General features: G+C 53.3%; 6 protein-coding genes across 6 annotated transcripts; 4 read left to right on the plus strand and 2 right to left on the minus strand.

The window, feature by feature from the left end:
* Positions 1-2,758: 2,758 nt before the first annotated feature.
* PG994_005102 (endo-beta-1-3-glucanase) lies at positions 2,759-5,040 on the plus strand (the record flags this gene model as incomplete). The annotated part of the gene is made up of 2 exons (XM_066856511.1): positions 2,759-3,064; positions 3,139-5,040. The coding sequence occupies 2 exons, from the start codon at positions 2,759-2,761 to the stop codon at positions 5,038-5,040; spliced, it is 2,208 nt and encodes a 735-aa protein (XP_066718678.1).
* A 1,071-nt stretch (positions 5,041-6,111) lies between these two features.
* On the minus strand, positions 6,112-7,104 carry PG994_005103 (uncharacterized protein; the record flags this gene model as incomplete). The annotated part of the gene is made up of 1 exon (XM_066856512.1): positions 6,112-7,104. The coding sequence occupies one exon, from the start codon at positions 7,102-7,104 to the stop codon at positions 6,112-6,114; it is 993 nt and encodes a 330-aa protein (XP_066718679.1).
* A 546-nt stretch (positions 7,105-7,650) lies between these two features.
* Positions 7,651-8,222, minus strand: PG994_005104 (uncharacterized protein; the record flags this gene model as incomplete). Its single annotated transcript, XM_066856513.1, is given in 2 exon segments — positions 7,651-7,825; positions 7,840-8,222. The coding sequence occupies 2 exon segments, from the start codon at positions 8,220-8,222 to the stop codon at positions 7,651-7,653; spliced, it is 558 nt and encodes a 185-aa protein (XP_066718680.1).
* Positions 8,223-9,209: 987 nt separating this feature from the next.
* On the plus strand, positions 9,210-10,184 carry PG994_005105 (uncharacterized protein; the record flags this gene model as incomplete). Its single annotated transcript, XM_066856514.1, has 1 exon — positions 9,210-10,184. The coding sequence occupies one exon, from the start codon at positions 9,210-9,212 to the stop codon at positions 10,182-10,184; it is 975 nt and encodes a 324-aa protein (XP_066718681.1).
* A 1,212-nt stretch (positions 10,185-11,396) lies between these two features.
* On the plus strand, positions 11,397-13,643 carry PG994_005106 (uncharacterized protein; the record flags this gene model as incomplete). Its single annotated transcript, XM_066856515.1, has 4 exons — positions 11,397-11,532; positions 11,821-12,105; positions 12,231-12,791; positions 12,859-13,643. The coding sequence occupies 4 exons, from the start codon at positions 11,397-11,399 to the stop codon at positions 13,641-13,643; spliced, it is 1,767 nt and encodes a 588-aa protein (XP_066718682.1).
* A 1,533-nt stretch (positions 13,644-15,176) lies between these two features.
* On the plus strand, positions 15,177-16,278 carry PG994_005107 (uncharacterized protein; the record flags this gene model as incomplete). The annotated part of the gene is made up of 3 exons (XM_066856516.1): positions 15,177-15,270; positions 15,342-15,928; positions 15,952-16,278. The coding sequence occupies 3 exons, from the start codon at positions 15,177-15,179 to the stop codon at positions 16,276-16,278; spliced, it is 1,008 nt and encodes a 335-aa protein (XP_066718683.1).
* Positions 16,279-17,296: the final 1,018 nt, after the last annotated feature.

A 17,296-nucleotide genomic window follows, 5' to 3' on the forward strand; every position in this document is an offset into this window, starting at 1 on the left:
CAACGGCAACAGTAGGAGATTCGATAACCCGTTCGCGTTTGTTTGATATTGCGTATTCGCTTCGTTTGAAGGAATGTAAAGGATTCATTCGTGTTGTTGTTGTTTGTATCATCCACTCCTGTTCGCTCTTCGCAGATCAAGTAAAAAACGCACACCCCACAACCATGGCATCGGGACGCCCGTAAGGTTAGTGTATTTATCTTACATACCAAATAGTGCGCCACGCATGCTACTACTAGAAGCCATAAGCACCGTTCGTATTTAGGGGGACTCGTTCTGCAGTCCTGGGTCAGTAAGCACTTGATATGGTTTATTGCATAACATCGCAGTATCAGAAGCTCGTCGTAAAAATGTTGGCAAATGGCAACCCATGCCAGGGAAGCGCAAATGAAGGCAGCATCCAGCCCGGGATTGATCCAAGATTGCGTCGATATCAACGTTGCAACTCATCAAAGGAATAAACCTCCGATTAGATTACTGCATGGACGACTGCGGAAAAACGGGGCCCGCTAACGGCCGCAAAGACTCCAAAAACAGAAAGACTTGGCACCATCAACATGCTTCATCCCGGCATGATGTAACGCGGGGCACCACGGGCCAGAGAGGAAGAAAGGGCGGATTCATTTGGCCGTGCCGGGGTTCCGTATTGATGATGGCGACGGCTTCTAGCGTACAGAAAGAGGTACGAATTGAATCGGGGCAGAGGCCGAATCCGCCAGTGAATTACGTAGGTAGGTACGGAGTACTGGATGGGAAGAAATTAAAAGGGGTTCACACCCAGTTCGCGAGCTGCATATTCCGGGACCCAGAGCAGTGTAACGTTGGAAGCAAGATCAATTGAAAGTGAAATGGGAATTTGCGAATGCAGCACCTATTTCCGGTGCGAAGGTTACCATACCATGCACATAAGAACTTATATAAGACAGCTGGACCTTGCACGGATTGGACCAGGCTCGCAGGCTGCCAGGGGGGGCTGGCTGATCATTGAGCGAACATTTGAAATGACTTGGGGTAGGTTGCCAACCTGCCCTGGTTTCTCAGCCAACGACAGGGCCAAGCAGGCGCTTGGGCAAGTACTGTGCACCAAGTGGTCAACTCTATCGTGGGTGTCAGCACCCCTGCGACTGTATGGAATCAAAATAGATATTGGCTATCGCGAATCGTCATCGTGGAGCAGTGAGCAGTCATTTGCTCGATGAGTGAATGGGGTGGTCTTCGGGTGGCACTGGAAGACCGAAGTCAAACGTAGCATGCAAACTGGCAAGGAGACGGCCCGTGACAGACAGTACCTTAAAAGTGCCCTATGCCAAAAGAGGCAGCCAGGCTGTGGCCACAGCGTAAACCGTATCGCTATGTACATCTTTAGCCACTATTCTCCACAACGTAACCTGACAAGCTTTCCGACCGAGAATCACATCCATCATTGTAGTGTATCAATACTGACATTTTCAACAACTGTAATTAAATAAAATGGCGGGAGACCGACCGTTTTGATGCACCCCACAAGCGGAAAAGAAGATGGCCTGACCTCATGACTACATGGAATTCTGCGTCTCTTGGGTGGTTGGATTTGGTTGATGATCGGCGGAAAAGCTTGGTTGCTGGAGTAGCAGCAATTGATCCAGGAACCGGATTCGCTAATACGATGACACTAAACCTCGGTGAGAAAGGCACCCATGACCGACCACCTCCCGAGTAGCAAGTAGTGAGCGAGCCAGAGAAAAAAAAGATAACAAAACACTCAGTACCTGGCGGCTCAGCTGCGACAAGAAACGAAGAGGCGAGCCGCCCCCCAGAAAACAAAGAGCTGATTATTCTGTGTCCCCCCTCAAGCCCTTCCTGACTGCGACTGCACGACCGCGATTGCAGGCATCTTTTCTTAGAACACGAAGAACAGGGAGTCCACCAGTACGAGCTGGGAAGCCGCAATGCACTGAGAAAGGAAAAGGCGCCAGTTCCATCTCTTTGTCCGCTTGTACCACTCCTCGAATCGAAAATCTGCCCACCCTCTCTCTCCACCAGAGCTGTTTGGAGCCGTTTCATCACGAGCATACATACACAAACCAGCGCAGACGCCCCCTCGAACACTGTCCCAACTCTTGAATGCCGATCATTTGGAGAGACAGACAACTTCTATTGACTCAGGTTGCTTCAATCGTGCTGGGTAAATCTTGACTTTCTCAAGGGAGGATTCCACCGCCCAATATATCCTCCATTGTTTCGAGTCGGACCGCATTCATTATTTTGCATTTACGCCCGGGGGCTTGGGGGCTCGCACTAAGAATTGATTGATTGCTCCCGACTTGTTTGTCTCACCATCCACCATCCAGCCTGCCTGCCTGGTCGACCCTAGTTGAATCTCTAACATCAACACCGCGCATGCCTGACGCCTCACTTGAATACTGCTGCCGTCGCTGCTCACCTGCAATTATTCACTCGTTTGCGTGCTGTACCTACGGAGGCGAGTAAGCGGATTCGGGCCTGTCCACTCTTTTCTTGTCGCTATCCGTCGCAGGACCGTCTAAGCCGTGGTGGTATCCAGCAAACCCGCCACCAATCCCACTCGAAACTCAATTCATCCCTACCGACAACTCTTCGAGTCGTCTTGTCTTGCCCTGCCTGCTTTTGCTGGTCGAGTAATTTACCCGAGGGTACCATTACCATTCCAATCCCCCCAACCTGTACATTCCGCGGAACCCACCAGAGGGGGCCCTGTCGCTGCTTGTATTTGGCACGAGTTGGCTGAGCTGCGACGACTATGGATCGTCGCTACTCGTTTGGGTCTGACGGAGGCGAGCACGCCCCCTTGGACAATCCAAACGATCCATACAGCCATTCTCCCCAAAATCAATACCCACCGGCAACTCACTCTCTCCCCATCAACAACATCCACGCCGAGAGCCGTCGCGGCCTCGATATTACCAAGACGAACCGCCTTCCACCTACCGAGACCAAGCTCAAACATCTCCGGTTCGCTCAACAACAGCAGCCCGCGGCGTACATCGACCTGGTGGCCACCAAGACTCTACCTCCAGCCACTCCAGAGAGGGACGAAGAAACAGTCGTAACTACGGAAATAGTGCAATCGCTGGCGCAGGGACTGGAACCGCTGTAGGAAGTGCTTACGCCGCCACACAGTCGTCGAACGGTCCGCCGAAACCGCCACCTCATAGAGAGAACAGCACCCGGTCTGGCTGGGGTCAAGAGACGAATTCACACGGTCACGCGCCTCCTTCCAACATCGCACCAGGTGCCGGCAGTGGACTCGCCGCCATGAGTGGTGGCCAGGGATACTACGGCCAGCAGGGCTACGACCAACAATATGGCCAGTCCCAACATTCAGGCCAAGCCTACAACAACAACTCGTATGATCAGACGCCTTATGGCTATGACAACGCATACGATCAAAACCATGCGCACGGCTACGACCCGTCAGCGGCTGCGCGCCCCGACGCCTACGGTGGCGCGCGCGGTATGGACTACCAGAACGCCGCCGGCGGCCTTACCCCCTCGGCTTATCATTCAGGGCGCAGTACGCCGAGCCGGAGCATGCAGAGTTATGCCAGTGACCCTTTTCGAGACCCCCAAGCTGCGTACGGACAGCGGTTAGACCCTCGCCTGGGTGTAGTTAATCCTAACGAGATTATGGACGACGGCGATGACGGTCTTGATTATCGTCGCCCGACTCGAGGTAGCATGTTAAGTCTCGGTAATTCGAGCGGAAACGGAAGCAATCGGAACTCCGCAGTCGGAGCCGTGGCCGGAGGTGCTGCTGCAGGTGCTATGATGGGCAAGAACAAGGCCAACTACAATCCGGTCAACACCAAGGCTGGAGATGCTGCCGCAGGATATGACCTGGGTGCTACTGGAAGAGGGGCCAAGGAACAGTCCGATTTCATGAAGGCCGAGGCCGCCAGTAGGAAACGTCGGAGGTGGTGCATCATCACAATTTTCGCAATCATCGTGCTTGGTGCTGTTGCAGGCGGTGTGGTCGGAGGTATCCTTGCCAACAGAAAAGGCAGTTCCAGCGGTGGAAAGAGTGCTAGCCAAGACGCATCAGAAAACGGCGACCTGGACATTAACTCGGCTGAGATCAAGAAGTTGATGAACAACCCGGATCTCCACAAGGTCTTCCCAGGCGTCGACTACACTCCTTTGAACACACAATATCCCGACTGCGTCGGCGACCCTCCTTCGCAGAACAACGTCACGCGCGATGTCGCTGTCCTGAGCCAGCTTACCAACACGATTCGCCTCTACGGAACAGACTGCAATCAGACGCAAATGACGATCCACGCTCTGAGACAACTCAAGCTGGACCAGGACATCAAGATTTGGTTGGGCGTTTGGCAGGACAACAACAAAACCACGAATGCGAGACAGCTGTCACAAATGTGGGACATCCTGGACGAGTTCGGCGATAAGCCATTCAAGGGCCTGATTGTTGCCAACGAGATTCTGTTCCGTAAACAGATGACAGCCAGCGAGCTAGGCACCCTCTTGGACTCTGTTCGCACCAACCTCACCAGCAAGGGCATGAGCCTCCCGGTCGCCACGAGCGACTTGGGGGACAAGTGGGATTCGGAGCTGGCCAAGGTGTCTGATTACGTCATGGCCAACATTCACCCGTTCTTCGGTGGTATCAATGCTAAGGATGCGGCCAGCTGGACGTACAGCTTCTGGAATAACAATAACGGTGCCTACTTCAAGAGCGACAAGTCCAAGAACATCATTTCCGAGACGGGCTGGCCTTCTCAAGGAGGCACTGACTGCGGCACGGATACGAAGACGGACTGCCCCGACGCATCGGTCGCGGGCATCAGCCAGATGAACCAGTTCATGGAGGATTGGGTCTGTCAGGCGCTCGCCAACGGCACCAACTACTTCTGGTTCGAGATGTTCGACGAGCCGTGGAAGATCTCCTTCGATGAGCCCGGTAAGGAGTGGGAAGATCATTGGGGTCTGATGTCGGTCGACCGCAAGCTGAAGGACGGTGTCAAGATCCCCGATTGTGGCGGCAAACAAGTCGGCCCTCCTTGAAGCAACATATATGATTGATTGGAAGGAGGGCTAGAAGAAAGGAGATGGGAGACATTTTTACAGCAACGCAGCATCTAGAGGCGAGCGGCATCGAGACACGACGAAAGCGCGAGATGATGTCTAGTGGTCATATCCGGCGGCGCACAAGCGTCCTGCATGGTCATATTGCAATGTTCTTTGGGAGTTCTTGGAAGGTCTTCGTGGATCAAAGGCCATCATTGTGCTGTGTATTATATGCTCTTCTGTTGCTTTCTTGTTTTGCACATATCGATCGATTATGCTGCATAGATCGGCAAAAAACCAGGAGATGCCTCCTCGGTCGGCGTTTTTTGGCATTGTTGTTGCGGAACTTCATTACTACCTACGAAGGACTGGACGATATGTGAGGCGAAGCAGGAACACACAGAGAGAGAGAGGAAGTGCCGGTCCCCTTTTCTATCCGGAGTCGGGCGCCGGGGCGAATGAGGTTTTACGTATGAGAGTACACCCAGTACATATAAATGGTTTACGATGGATGTTGAGTAGTAGTTGAGTAGATGGGAAATTCATGGTATATAGGTTCTTTGCATTCGATTTGATGATAATGTCCTAGAAGTGAGTGGTGAGCGGCGATTCTCAGTAATTTGGCTGCACCCTCAAGCCCTTCAGTGATTGATTACCTGGCGTACTGCTCGGACCCCGCACACTGCCACAGGCCGTCGGCTGTGGCACCTAAAAGGGCTCTTTTCAGTGCAGCATCCTTTCTTTTCACTTGGACAAGGCAGTCTATGTGTTAAACCACTCAACTTCTTTGCTTTTCTTTTCTTCGTTTTATTGCAGAAACATCAATTAAACAAGTAACTCTAGTACTTTTGGGGGGAAGGGGGGGGGGGGGGTCATCCTACCTCACTGATGAGGGGTTTCGTTTTCCGTCTTGCCGTGGCATAGGGAAAAGAGAAATAACGCCGTGTCCCTACCTCATGCCTCAGATACTTAGATAACTCATTTTCTTTGTCAGCTTTCCAATCATGGAGGTCCAGTCCAACCACAGACCCGGCATATGAGCTCCCTTACCTTGAGCAGATCACTGCTCTACTCGTTGCTAGCAGGGGAGGAGCTAGCAAGGGAGGGCGACGGAGGGGCGTGAACACCAGACGCGAAGACATGTTCAGCGCCCTCGTCCTCATCAGCACCTTCCAGCATCATCTCGGCCTCCCAGCGGGCGACCGAGTCCTGGATACTCAGCATCGCTCGGTCCATCCGCTTCAGCGCCTCCCGCACGGACTCTTCTCCTGTAGCAGTAGCGGCCAGGGCGGTCGTGGCGGCGCTTGCTGCTTGCTGTCTCTGGGCCCGCCGCTCGTGGTGCTGCCGGGACTTGGGCAATGCGGCGGCAGCTGGCTTTCTAATAGTGAGAGACCTTCCGTACTTGGCTTCGAAGGCGGCCATGCAGGCGTCGACGGCGGCAGGGGCGGGTGCCTTGATGCGGAGGCCGGCTCTTCCTCGTCGGTCTGCGATCGTGTCGCTGCTGCCTCTTGTCGTCTGGTGGTGGCCCGACTCATCGTCGTAGGGGCTCGTGGAGGCGAGGGCCTTGTACTCGTCGGCGGCAGCGGGGCGGGGTCTCATAGGTCGCAGGGGCGCGGGCCAGCACGAGGCATCGTCGTCGTAATCGAAATCGTGGAGATACTCGTCGCGGCTGCCATCATAGCTGGATGCGTCGTCCTTTTCATCAACAACGGCGCATTCGTCCTTTTCCTTGTCCTCGTTCTCGTCCTTGATGATAAAATCATCTGATGCGAGCAGGTCGTCTGCTATTCTCATAGCATTGGCTATTCTCTCCTTTATCTCCTTTAACTCCTTCATGTATTCGGTCTTGACCTTGACCTCGCCCTTGTTCTCATCATCGATAGCAGTACCCAATGCGGCCGGGGTGGCTGCGCCATTCGCAGCACCGGCAGCAGCAGCAGCATCGTCGAGCTTAGCGAATGCCTCCTTCATGGCACTGCACTCGGTATCGTGTTTGGCTTTGCTTACCCCGAAAACGTGCCGGATCGGATAGTATATCGACGAAGAGGAAATGGTCGCCATGTTGCTTTCTTTGGACGGACGTGGTAAGTGTTGTTGTAAATCGAAGAACAGCAAATAAACCTGAAATTTGATTCTTCTCTCTTGACTTGTGCCTGGAGCTGTTGACATTTTTCAAGTTGTCTTTGAGTTTGAGTCTATCAAATCACAAGTGTATCGCTGTGCTGGACTTACCTTTGACTTACCTTTCCTATCGTTATGGATGTGGTGGTTGATGAGGATGAAGAGTTACTTTCTGGTGAGAACATTAGGGTGTAATTATATGAGCAGCACTAAAGCGAGGTAAATGTATACAATGTAAAGGGAGCCTTTGAGAGCGCCCTTCAGGAAGGTGTCACAAAGACCTTGATGCCAGGTTTGTCGCAATGCCATTCATGGCTGTCCGCTTGGATAGTTATTTGGTCTTCTTTTCACTAGAGACTCCGTGACAAAGGACCTATAAAGTTGGCCCTTTATCCGGGAAATCCGTAGCGAAGGTCTAAACCAAAAAGGACTGGCGACAAGGTTCATTCATTTTCTTTTCCATGATCTGATAGCTTTAGCTATTCACTAGATCTTTTCCCACTCCATCAGCTCCATGTCGCTCTCGGCCCTCTTCACGAGGCGCTTCAAGATCTCCACCATCGACCGCTGCATAAACACACTCTCGAGCGTGTCCTCGTCGAGCTCCTTGAGACGGCTCGTGATGACCTTCACCATATCCCCTTCCTCTGGGTCGGGTGGACTACCGCGACGTACTTGTTTATCTCCTCTTTCGCGGCGTCCTGCAGCGCCTCGTGCACTGCCTTTTCGACGAGCTTGGGGACCTCGGCGCGGAGCTGCGAGTCGATGAGGTCGCCTACGGCCGACAGAATACTCTCCTCGAACTGCGGCCCGTGGGCCGGACGGGAGCAACATTCATGTGGGCTCTCTTCAGATTCAATGGCGATCTTTTCTGACTTTGTTTTGTCGCCGGATTCCTTCTTGTCCCGTTTGACAACCGCTACAGAATCCTCGCTGCTTGAGCTGGCCCCTGAAGTGGCATCGATCGCAACGGTAGGATGGCCGAACGCGTTTTCGTTGACAAGATACCGAACATAGCGGGTAAGAAGAGATTCTCTATTTGGAGTTTGTCGTTGCATGTTGGTGTTTTGTTTTGGCGAACAATCTCATGTGTATTTTTCTGTCTATTAAAGAACAAAGAGCTGAGGGTAAGCTTGACTGACAGACGTTCCCTTCTAGTAGTAAAAGAAATACCATGATTCAGCTTGTGTTTATGGGTCACTCCCTGCTCATGATGACTTGTATGCAGTCAGGGATAATGTTCTACGTTGTTGTCACTCGAGGAGTGCTTAGCCGGACTGCGCGTATCATGGCCTTTCATGTCGTTGCCAGAATACATCCAAGAACCAGAGATGGGGCGCGAAAGTGTCTGTTACCCCGTTCGTTCTTTTTTAATGGTAGAACATGCTCTTAGAATCGCCTTTCTTATTTGACGTCAAGATGAATGAGTCTCTCATCTGTGGCGGAAGAGGCGAACTCAGGGTCTTTTGGGCCTCATTCTTTGTTGACATTGCTCCCGTCGGGCTGATACACTGAAATGGTGCTAACCAGGAGGCCCAAGTAAGCAACCTGAATATATTATAGTATCCTAGACTGGTTTACATCTCTCGAAATCTTGCTGCCGGGAAGTGGGGACTTACTACAGTATGGGATTCAAGCTGCCTCCAACCCATGGAATGAGAAGAACGATACGCTGTCCTTGGCCAGACATCTTCCAATAAAGCCAGGTCTAGACTTGACTTACTCAAGTGCCGTGGCCTCCATCGCAGAGTAGTGCCAACTAAATCAGAATTGGATGAGGCTTTTTAAACATGGTGTGATGTGACCCTGTGCATTAGTCGTGGATCGTCTAATTCAGGGGAAATACATGCCGAAACTCTAAATAACTAAACACCTGCCTAACTCGGCAAGTATATGCCTCATCTTAAGCTCAGTATACTACTATTACTTGAACCCCGCTCCCACGATTGCTGTGGTGTCGGTAGATACTTACTTGCAAGAAATCATCAACACATTCTCCGAGACTCCCTCTCAGATCTCAGAAAACGTTTGGAAGGCTTTTTAGGATGTGGTTCACAACAACTTTGCTGGGCTTCGCGGCCCTCCGATGCGCTTCTTTATGTGCATCAACAGTCACCGGGGACAAGAGCAAAGCGCCGAAACGTGTGGCCATCGCCGGCCTAGTCCACGGACACGTCGCCGGCCTCCTCCCCGGCTTACTGAAGAGGACCGACGTGCAACTGGTAGCCATCGCGGAGCCGGACAAGGCGCTGTCCCAGGAGTACGCGTCCAGCTACAACCTAAGCTCGGAGCTGTTCCACACGGACCTGGACCAGATGCTGCAGGACCAGCATCCCGACGCGGTGCTGGTGTACACCACCATCCTCGACCACCGCCGCGTCATCGAGGCCGCCGCCAAGTACGGCATCTCGTCCATGGTGGAGAAGCCGCTGTCGACCACGATGGAGGACGCGCTGGCGATCCGTGAGACAGCTCGCAAGAGCAACGGGAAGGTGCACGTGCTGGTCAACTACGAGACGACGTGGTACGCCAGCAACGCGGCCGCGCTCGCGGCGGCCCGGAACGGCTCGCTGGGCACGATCCGCAAGGTCGTGGTGCACGACGGGCACCAGGGACCTGCGGAGATCGGCGTCGGGCCCGAGTGGCTGCCGTGGCTGACGGATCCGGTCCAGAACGGGGCGGGCGCCCTTTTTGATTTCGGTTGCTACGGCGCCGACTTGGTGACGGTGATGCAGAGCGGTGTGGCGCCCGAGAGCGTCATGGCGGTCGCGCAGACGGACCGACCCGAAGAGTACCCAAAGGTGGACGATGACGCCACGGTGGTGCTGCGCTACAATGGAAGCCAGGCCGTGCTGATGCCGTCGTGGGACTGGTCCTATAACCGGAAGGACATGGAGGTCTACGGGACCAATGCGAGCGTGACGACATTGGGGTCTGACAACGTGATCAGGAGAGTGGATGCAAGTCTGGGCACGGCCGAGCCGGCCCTGCGTTGCCGAAGGAAAGAAGCGATCCTCTGACTTACCTGATCGGTGTTCTGGATGGGACCGTGAAGGATGAGGGTGATTTGACGTCACTGGATACGAATATGGTTGTGATGCAGATCTTGGATGCTGCGAGACAGTCTGCGAAGACGGGGAAGGCAGTTCTGATACAGCCACTGCCCTCATGATATGACGATGATGTGTTTGGTTAGCTGTACTGCGTGGCGGGTGCTTTCGAAGTCCCGGGCATGTATTGTCTGACAATCAATGGCACGCTACGTGAAAAGGGGCAAAGTTACATTCTTCGCCATTGACTTTTATCGTAGGCTACAAGTTAATAGCCATCTTTCTCAAATATAACCTCCGATAAATCGGCAGGTTTGGGGATAACAGTTGTTTGGATCATCTCAGAAAAGTCAATACTGCCTTCCCTAGAAACCCTGGTTTCTGCGGCGAGTTCATCGCTGATCTCTAAAGTTGGAGGTGGGATGACATCGTAATCAAAACCCGCCAACCGCATGATTTCGGGGCTTAGGATCAAGCAAACACTCGTATCAAGAATGTCCGGACCGCACTACCGACGCCCATGGATTTGCCTCGATGTATCTCGAGGGGTTGGGGGTGGCTCAGACGTATTTGCTACATATCCTTGCTTGCCACGCTAGGAGCAGGCCAGCCAAAAAATCCTTACATACTCTCAATCATGATGTGACTGGCTAGTTGACAGTCACACACGTGTTGACCAAACCATGCGTCCTGGCGAAGGGTATGCATAAAGACCCCAGTGACAGACCAACCGTGAGTAATAAGCCGGGGACGACATTTGCTTGCCATGATGCCGGCTTATTTAGATTATGGCTGCAGACTGCAGCATGAAAATCATGCGCTACTCAGATCATGCTCGACCATTGCTGAACACACACCAATAACCTGCCATCTTGGGTTGGTTGTCACAGAGATCGTATCTACAGTACCCAGATCGAAGCCCGTTAGAACCCGTATGCCCACTCTCCACTCCTTCTATCACTAGCCATGCCATGTTTCAAGATCTGTGCTCAAGTGTCTGGTTCCACCAGAACCCAGAACATTTGTTCACTGAAGGACTCGACTTTTTGATCATTTGGTAAATTAGCACTCCTATTTGCTTAGCGAGACGCAACGCCCAACCATATTACAGTCGATCGCCAAAACTCCCCCCCGCCCTACATGTAGCTACCCTCTTTCTTACCTCAAATCAGTGGCAACGTGATGCGAACATCGCTTGTCGCAGCCATTCTCTTTGCCGTCAGTCAAGCGCGGCAAAGAGTGCAGGATCTGCACACCATCATCCCGCCGGTCGAACAACCTCAATCCACTCGAGACCGACGAGCCAACGCCGCTGGCGGTACGACGACGAACGAGTTGAGCATTCGCCTCGCCGGCCCAAACTGACCTACACGGCCGAATTCGGCATCGGGACGCCGCAGCAGAAGATCGAGCTGGGGATAAGTTCCACTACTTTGAGCTTTGTGTCATTGTATAATAGTTCCTTGCCGCCATGCGACGGCGACGGCTGCCCGCATGGTACCTGTGAGACAAACACCGCCCCGCGCCCACCCCTGAACTTCGGAATGATGCGTCATGATATGAGTAGCTGGGCTGACAACAAAGTAACTTACACGAATACATCCAGATGAGTCTACCGCTTCCAGCAGTTCCGAGGGCAAAGAGAAATACAGTCTGGTAGATCCCAAGAGCCAGTACGGCCAATTCTTTGCCGACACCTGGCAGGTAGGCAACGCCAAAGTGACAGATGTCTCCTTCAGCGCCAACTCGTGGAACTCTAGAGACCACACTTGGGCCGGCTTGGGTGGCATCATGAAGACCGACAACACTTCGCGACCCTCCCTGACGGCGGCGTTCGCGGCGGCGGGGCTGGCTACGACGAGTGCTTATAGCGTATGGTTGGGCGATCTGGGTACGTATGTGAGGATCTTCTTGTTCTTTCTCCTAGGTTGATTGATGCTTTTACGATTTCATGATTACTTCTCTTCTGGAGTCAGATCGAGGGGCCGATTGACTAATTGGAGCGATTAATTACAGCTGGAAAAGCCGGATCCTTGTTGTTCGGAGGGATCGACACACAGAAGTTCCACGGCACCCTGACGCGCCTCGAGACATATCCGCTCCAGCTCGACGAGACGAAGGACGGCGGCGGCCTCGGCGTTCAGCTGAGCGCCGTCCGGGCTGTGAGCGTTACGGGCACCGACGTGCTGGACTGCGGCACCCAGCCGCTGCTCGTGGAGATCGCCATGGGCTCGAGCCAGATCTGGCTCCCGAGCGACCTGGTGGAGGGCATCTACCGCGAGGTCGGGGCCACGGCCGACCCGTCGCGCGAGGAGAAAGCGACGATACCTTGTCATATGGGCAACAGCCCTGTGTATTTCTCGTTCGTGTTCTCATCAGCAGCAGATGGCACGTCGGCGGCTTCGAACGGACCCATGATCAACATCTCCATGTCGGCATTAGTGCTACCGAACGACCTTGATCCGCAGAGCGTTTCGAAGGACATGTTCAACAATTCCCAAACCCCCATATGCCAGTTCGGCATCGTCAAAGGGGGGTCTACCTTTGGTCTTGGCGAGGCATTCATTCGTTCAGCATGTGAGCTTCTGCGCATCATCATCATCAAGAGAAAATCAGAGCAGCTAACCGTAGCCTGCGTACCTAGACGTGGTCTTCGACCAAGAGAACAGTGAGATCGGCATAGCACAATCCAACCTGACACCATCGGGCTCCTACATGATCCGCTTCCCCAGCAAAGAAGCTCTCATCCCCTTGGCGACCCCAGCACCCCAGCCAACAGGCACGTTTCCCACATCGGTCGTGACATCCTCGGTCGCCCCTCTACCCACGTATTCAGCGGCAGAGGTGTTCCAACACTACGAAACTGCGCGGCCCCCGACGACCAACACCTCGGACCCCACAGATGCGGCGGACAAGGAATCATCAGCATCGCAGGACTGGAGAGTGGCGGTGGGGGTTGGGCTTCCTTGCGGCGTGGTGGCCGCCTTCCTCAGTTTCACAGCGTTCCGGCGCATCTGGTTTAAGAAGCCCATCCCGGTCCTGAGTCGCTTCAGCAAGCGGCGGTGGATCAACCCGTACGCCACGGAGTTGGAAGTCAGGCATCCGCAGCCCGACGCCGCGGAGGTTGTCGGTTTTCCTTGGGCCTTTGACCGGCCTGTGGGTTGGACTGAGCTCGACGCGCCAATCCATCCCATTGAGCTCGAAGGAGACTACTTCTTCCAACAACAACAACAACAACAACAACAACAACAACAACAACAACAACAACAACAACAACAACAACAACAACAACAACAACAACAACATCCTCCCGTTCCTGGCCGCCGAGATACTATGAGCTCCACCGCGGTGGATACGGAAGAGGCCCGCTCCCGCCGTCGCGGCGCGCGAGTCCATGATCCTCCCCGGGGGTGTCTCTGTCACGACTAGCCCCATCGACGGCGGCGCCTCGACCAAACACGACAGTGACAGCTACCTAGCCACGGCGCTCACATCGCCAGTACGCATGTCTTTCGTTCCCGGACCAGATAGAATCGATATCGGGGTGTTGGTCGATTATCCCGAGAATTTCCAGGATACTAGGTCCAACAACTTACCCGAAGAATCCCAAACGAGCAACACAGGAACTACCGAACTTGACAAGGACCCAGGCTTGCGAGGTATGAGCCACCTAGCTGGGTCGGTGGAGGATCACGAAGATATTCCCAGGAGGACACCCTCTTCCACGAGACGTCCTTTTGGAAATTCTCCACAACCTCCGGTAACACCGTCGCCGCCGGGGTCTGATCGGATATAAGCAGGGCGTGTTGGCCACCGCTAACAACATGATTTTACATATGCGTTTCTTGCTGTTGTAAGTAGTTCGCTTGAGTCTAGCATGTTGTCCGATTACTGATAGGACGTGACTGAACAGAAATGAACTTGATAATTACCTGAGAAAGAGCATGGCGTTGGGGAACTACGGGATTTAAGATGGATTGACGGAGGGAGGTAGGACCTCCTACTGAAAATTGACAAGTAAATGTGTCCAGAAGTAATGTATCAACTATTCCACGCATTCGAAGTATTATGGAAACTTGGTCATAATGATCCCTACTTGGAAATTTCCCATGACGGTAGTTTTGCTGTGTCTCCCTTTCAACAATAACTGAATTTGTCATCTTCGCCCATACGCCCACTCGCATTGAAGATTGCCAAGAGCAATCTTGGTCGTGGCTGGATTGCTTACCCAAATCTGCTCCAGTCTGGCCCTTTGACATTGAAAACTGTTGTACTTAGCTTGGGGAGCATTTTGCGAGACTTCGAGATGCGTGCTGATGGTCTCTTTGACGAATTGGGAAGAGCTAGGCGAGGGGCAGTCAGCGGCGTTCGGTGTTGCGCCCAGACTGATCTTTCGCAATCACATGCGCCAAACCTCCCAAGATCAAGTGTATAATCCTATAGATCCACTTGACCTTATTAGCGTCAACTTGAACTCTATGTTAAAATGTTATCTTGACCTCACCTCGCATTATAGGATAGAAGTCTTCGCAATTAATGGTTAATCCTTAACATCAATCTATTGGCTTAACACCGACGGGCTATCACGTGCATAAATAATACACAGTAGCGTAGCAGTTATACGAATCGTACATTCAGATGTACCGGATGAACATTGATTAGCTTCTGATTCGTGGCAGTTATTAGTGCTGACAGGACAGAGAAGAGCACGCCCTTGAAACAATGTTGGTACTGCTAGTAAGTAAGAGTTCGAACGACAGTGTCATGTTATTGGTTGGAAGATGGGCCGTGGACAAACAGGCCCCTGCAGGTGCATGCTTGGGCAACAACCCCTCATACATGCGTGCATATCCAACGCATCTGATTAAAAGTCAAAGCCATCTTCTGCGATTTGCAATTTGAATCCAAGTCTTTTTCGGTGACAGAGTCCAAACTTGTCTACGCACGTTTTGTTATGAAGACATGGCCAAACTATTAAGGGAGCAGTACAACCTCAAGAAGACTGAACCTGGTACATACACGGTTTCTTGGCACAACGATTGGACGGTAGGATCAAGTAAGTTTTTCACGTTCGAAGAGAGAGCCATGCGCTGGATGGGGTCACATTTACTGACAAGTCCCTCCAAGCATTTGCCGGTTCCGCCATCTCGGGCCTAATCCATCATGCCGTCTCCACCTACCTCGCCGAAACCCTCCCGGCCCAGCCGGACATCCTGAAGATGCATCTCGAGTTCCTACGCGGCAGCGAGTGCACCGAAGGTACCGTCACGGTCACGCCGATCAAGCGCGGCCGCCTTACGAGCCACCTGCAGGCGCAGTACGCGCAGCAGGGCCAGCTGCGGGTCCTGGCCCTCGTGGTAGCCACCGACCTCACCAAACCCGTCGGCCCCTCCGTTCCCACCACCGACGGCTGGTTTCTCCACCAGCCGTACCCACCTGCCCCGAAGCCCGACTTCGCCGCCGTCGAGGCCGGCCGGCCCGACCCCCACTGGCTGCCGGCCATCATGGACGGCGAGACGCTGCCGCTGACGCAGCACCAGCTGGTCCTGAACCCCGTGGGCGGGTTCCCGCACGACGGCGTCTCGGACGCGTGGAACCGCCTGCTGCTGCCCGGCGACGACGGACGCATGGACGCCATGTACCTCGCCGTCATGGCCGACATCTTCCCTCGCTGTCCGACACGGGCCTGCGCAACGGCGGCCTCTACGACGCGCGTGCCAACTTCCGCCGGCTCGAGGCGTGGGCCGCGGACCACCCGGGCGAGCCTGCCGTGCTGCGGCACCACACGCGGGCGGCGCTGCGGCGCGCCGACGTGTTCAACATGACGGTGACGCTCGACGTCGAGTTCAAGCGGCGGATCGGTGGATCTGGTGGCGGTGAGGGGCTGCGCTGGGTCTTCACGCGCGTCGCGACAAAGCGGGCGCGGGGCGGGCGCATGGACCTCGACATCTCCATCTGCGACGAGAACATGGAGCTGCTGGTCACGGCGCAGCAGCTCGTGCTGGTGGTCGAGGTGCAGCGGAAGTTTCGCGGGGGCGGCAGTGAGCCCAAGACGAATCTCTAGTTGATTAGGTAGGTAGGTAGGTAAGTCGGTATTTGAGTGACGGTCTGTCGACGGTAGAGGAAATCAGAGGATGGGAGGGTAGTGTGTCATAAGTGCATGTCACTCCAGGTCGATTGCAATGTTAGAGTTATCTAATGGAAGAAAAGAAGTGAAAGTGAAAAAATGCCGAGATCTGAGAATATCAAATCACACAGCCTGAAGGTATCTGGCATTGACCCGGTGTGGTGTTGAGTCGAAATTGAAGGAGTGGTGTGGGTACTGACCAATCGTCCCCAGCCCAGGGTTATATAGCGAAATAATTGCCGCTTTTCATCAGGGTGGTCGCATGGCTTAACGGTAGTGCGTCCGGTTCTGGATCAAATGATCTGTAGCCGAGGTTTGTCTTGGGATAGGGAGTTGGCCCTCCTGCCCCATTAATCGACCTCTCCATAGAGGGAGCTTACTTCGTGTTATAGTGATGGCTCAGGTCCCTGATTAGGACCAGGCCCGCGATTCTGAGAGGATCCCAAACCAGGGTTAGTATCCTAGAGACTTAGCCACTCTCTACGGTACGAGGCGTCCCTCAAAAGGTTCTCAGATAGCACCCAACTTTTTATTATTTTTGCTTCCTACGTATCGTAGCTAACCAAACAACCCATGTCAGATGCCTGTTACTTATGGATATTCACAGGTCATACAAAGGCAAGCTATAATTTCTTATTGCCATCGCATAAGCATTACGCCTACATTGGTGCCGCCTGATAGTTTCACATACATACAGCCCTATTCCCATGAAAGGGCATTAGTATGAGAATTAGTATCGTGTGGCGATAAATCTGTCGTAGTCTTGCGCTTTATCTTTTCATATTTGCCTTGCGATATCGTAGCTGAATTCTAGAACGGGAGTGGTCATCAAGTTTAGTTAGAAAAAGTGAACCGAAAAAAATCATCAGTCTCTTCATTTGCAACGACCCGGATTCGAACTGTGGCTTTTGTGTTAGGTGCCTACAAAGCCTGTGTCAAGTACCATTGTTCTCAT

Source organism: Apiospora phragmitis, assembly GCF_038363925.1.
Source record: "Apiospora phragmitis strain CBS 135458 chromosome Unknown utg000005l:1.0-4161743.0:1.0-4166827.0, whole genome shotgun sequence".
NCBI lineage: Eukaryota > Fungi > Ascomycota > Sordariomycetes > Amphisphaeriales > Apiosporaceae > Apiospora > Apiospora phragmitis.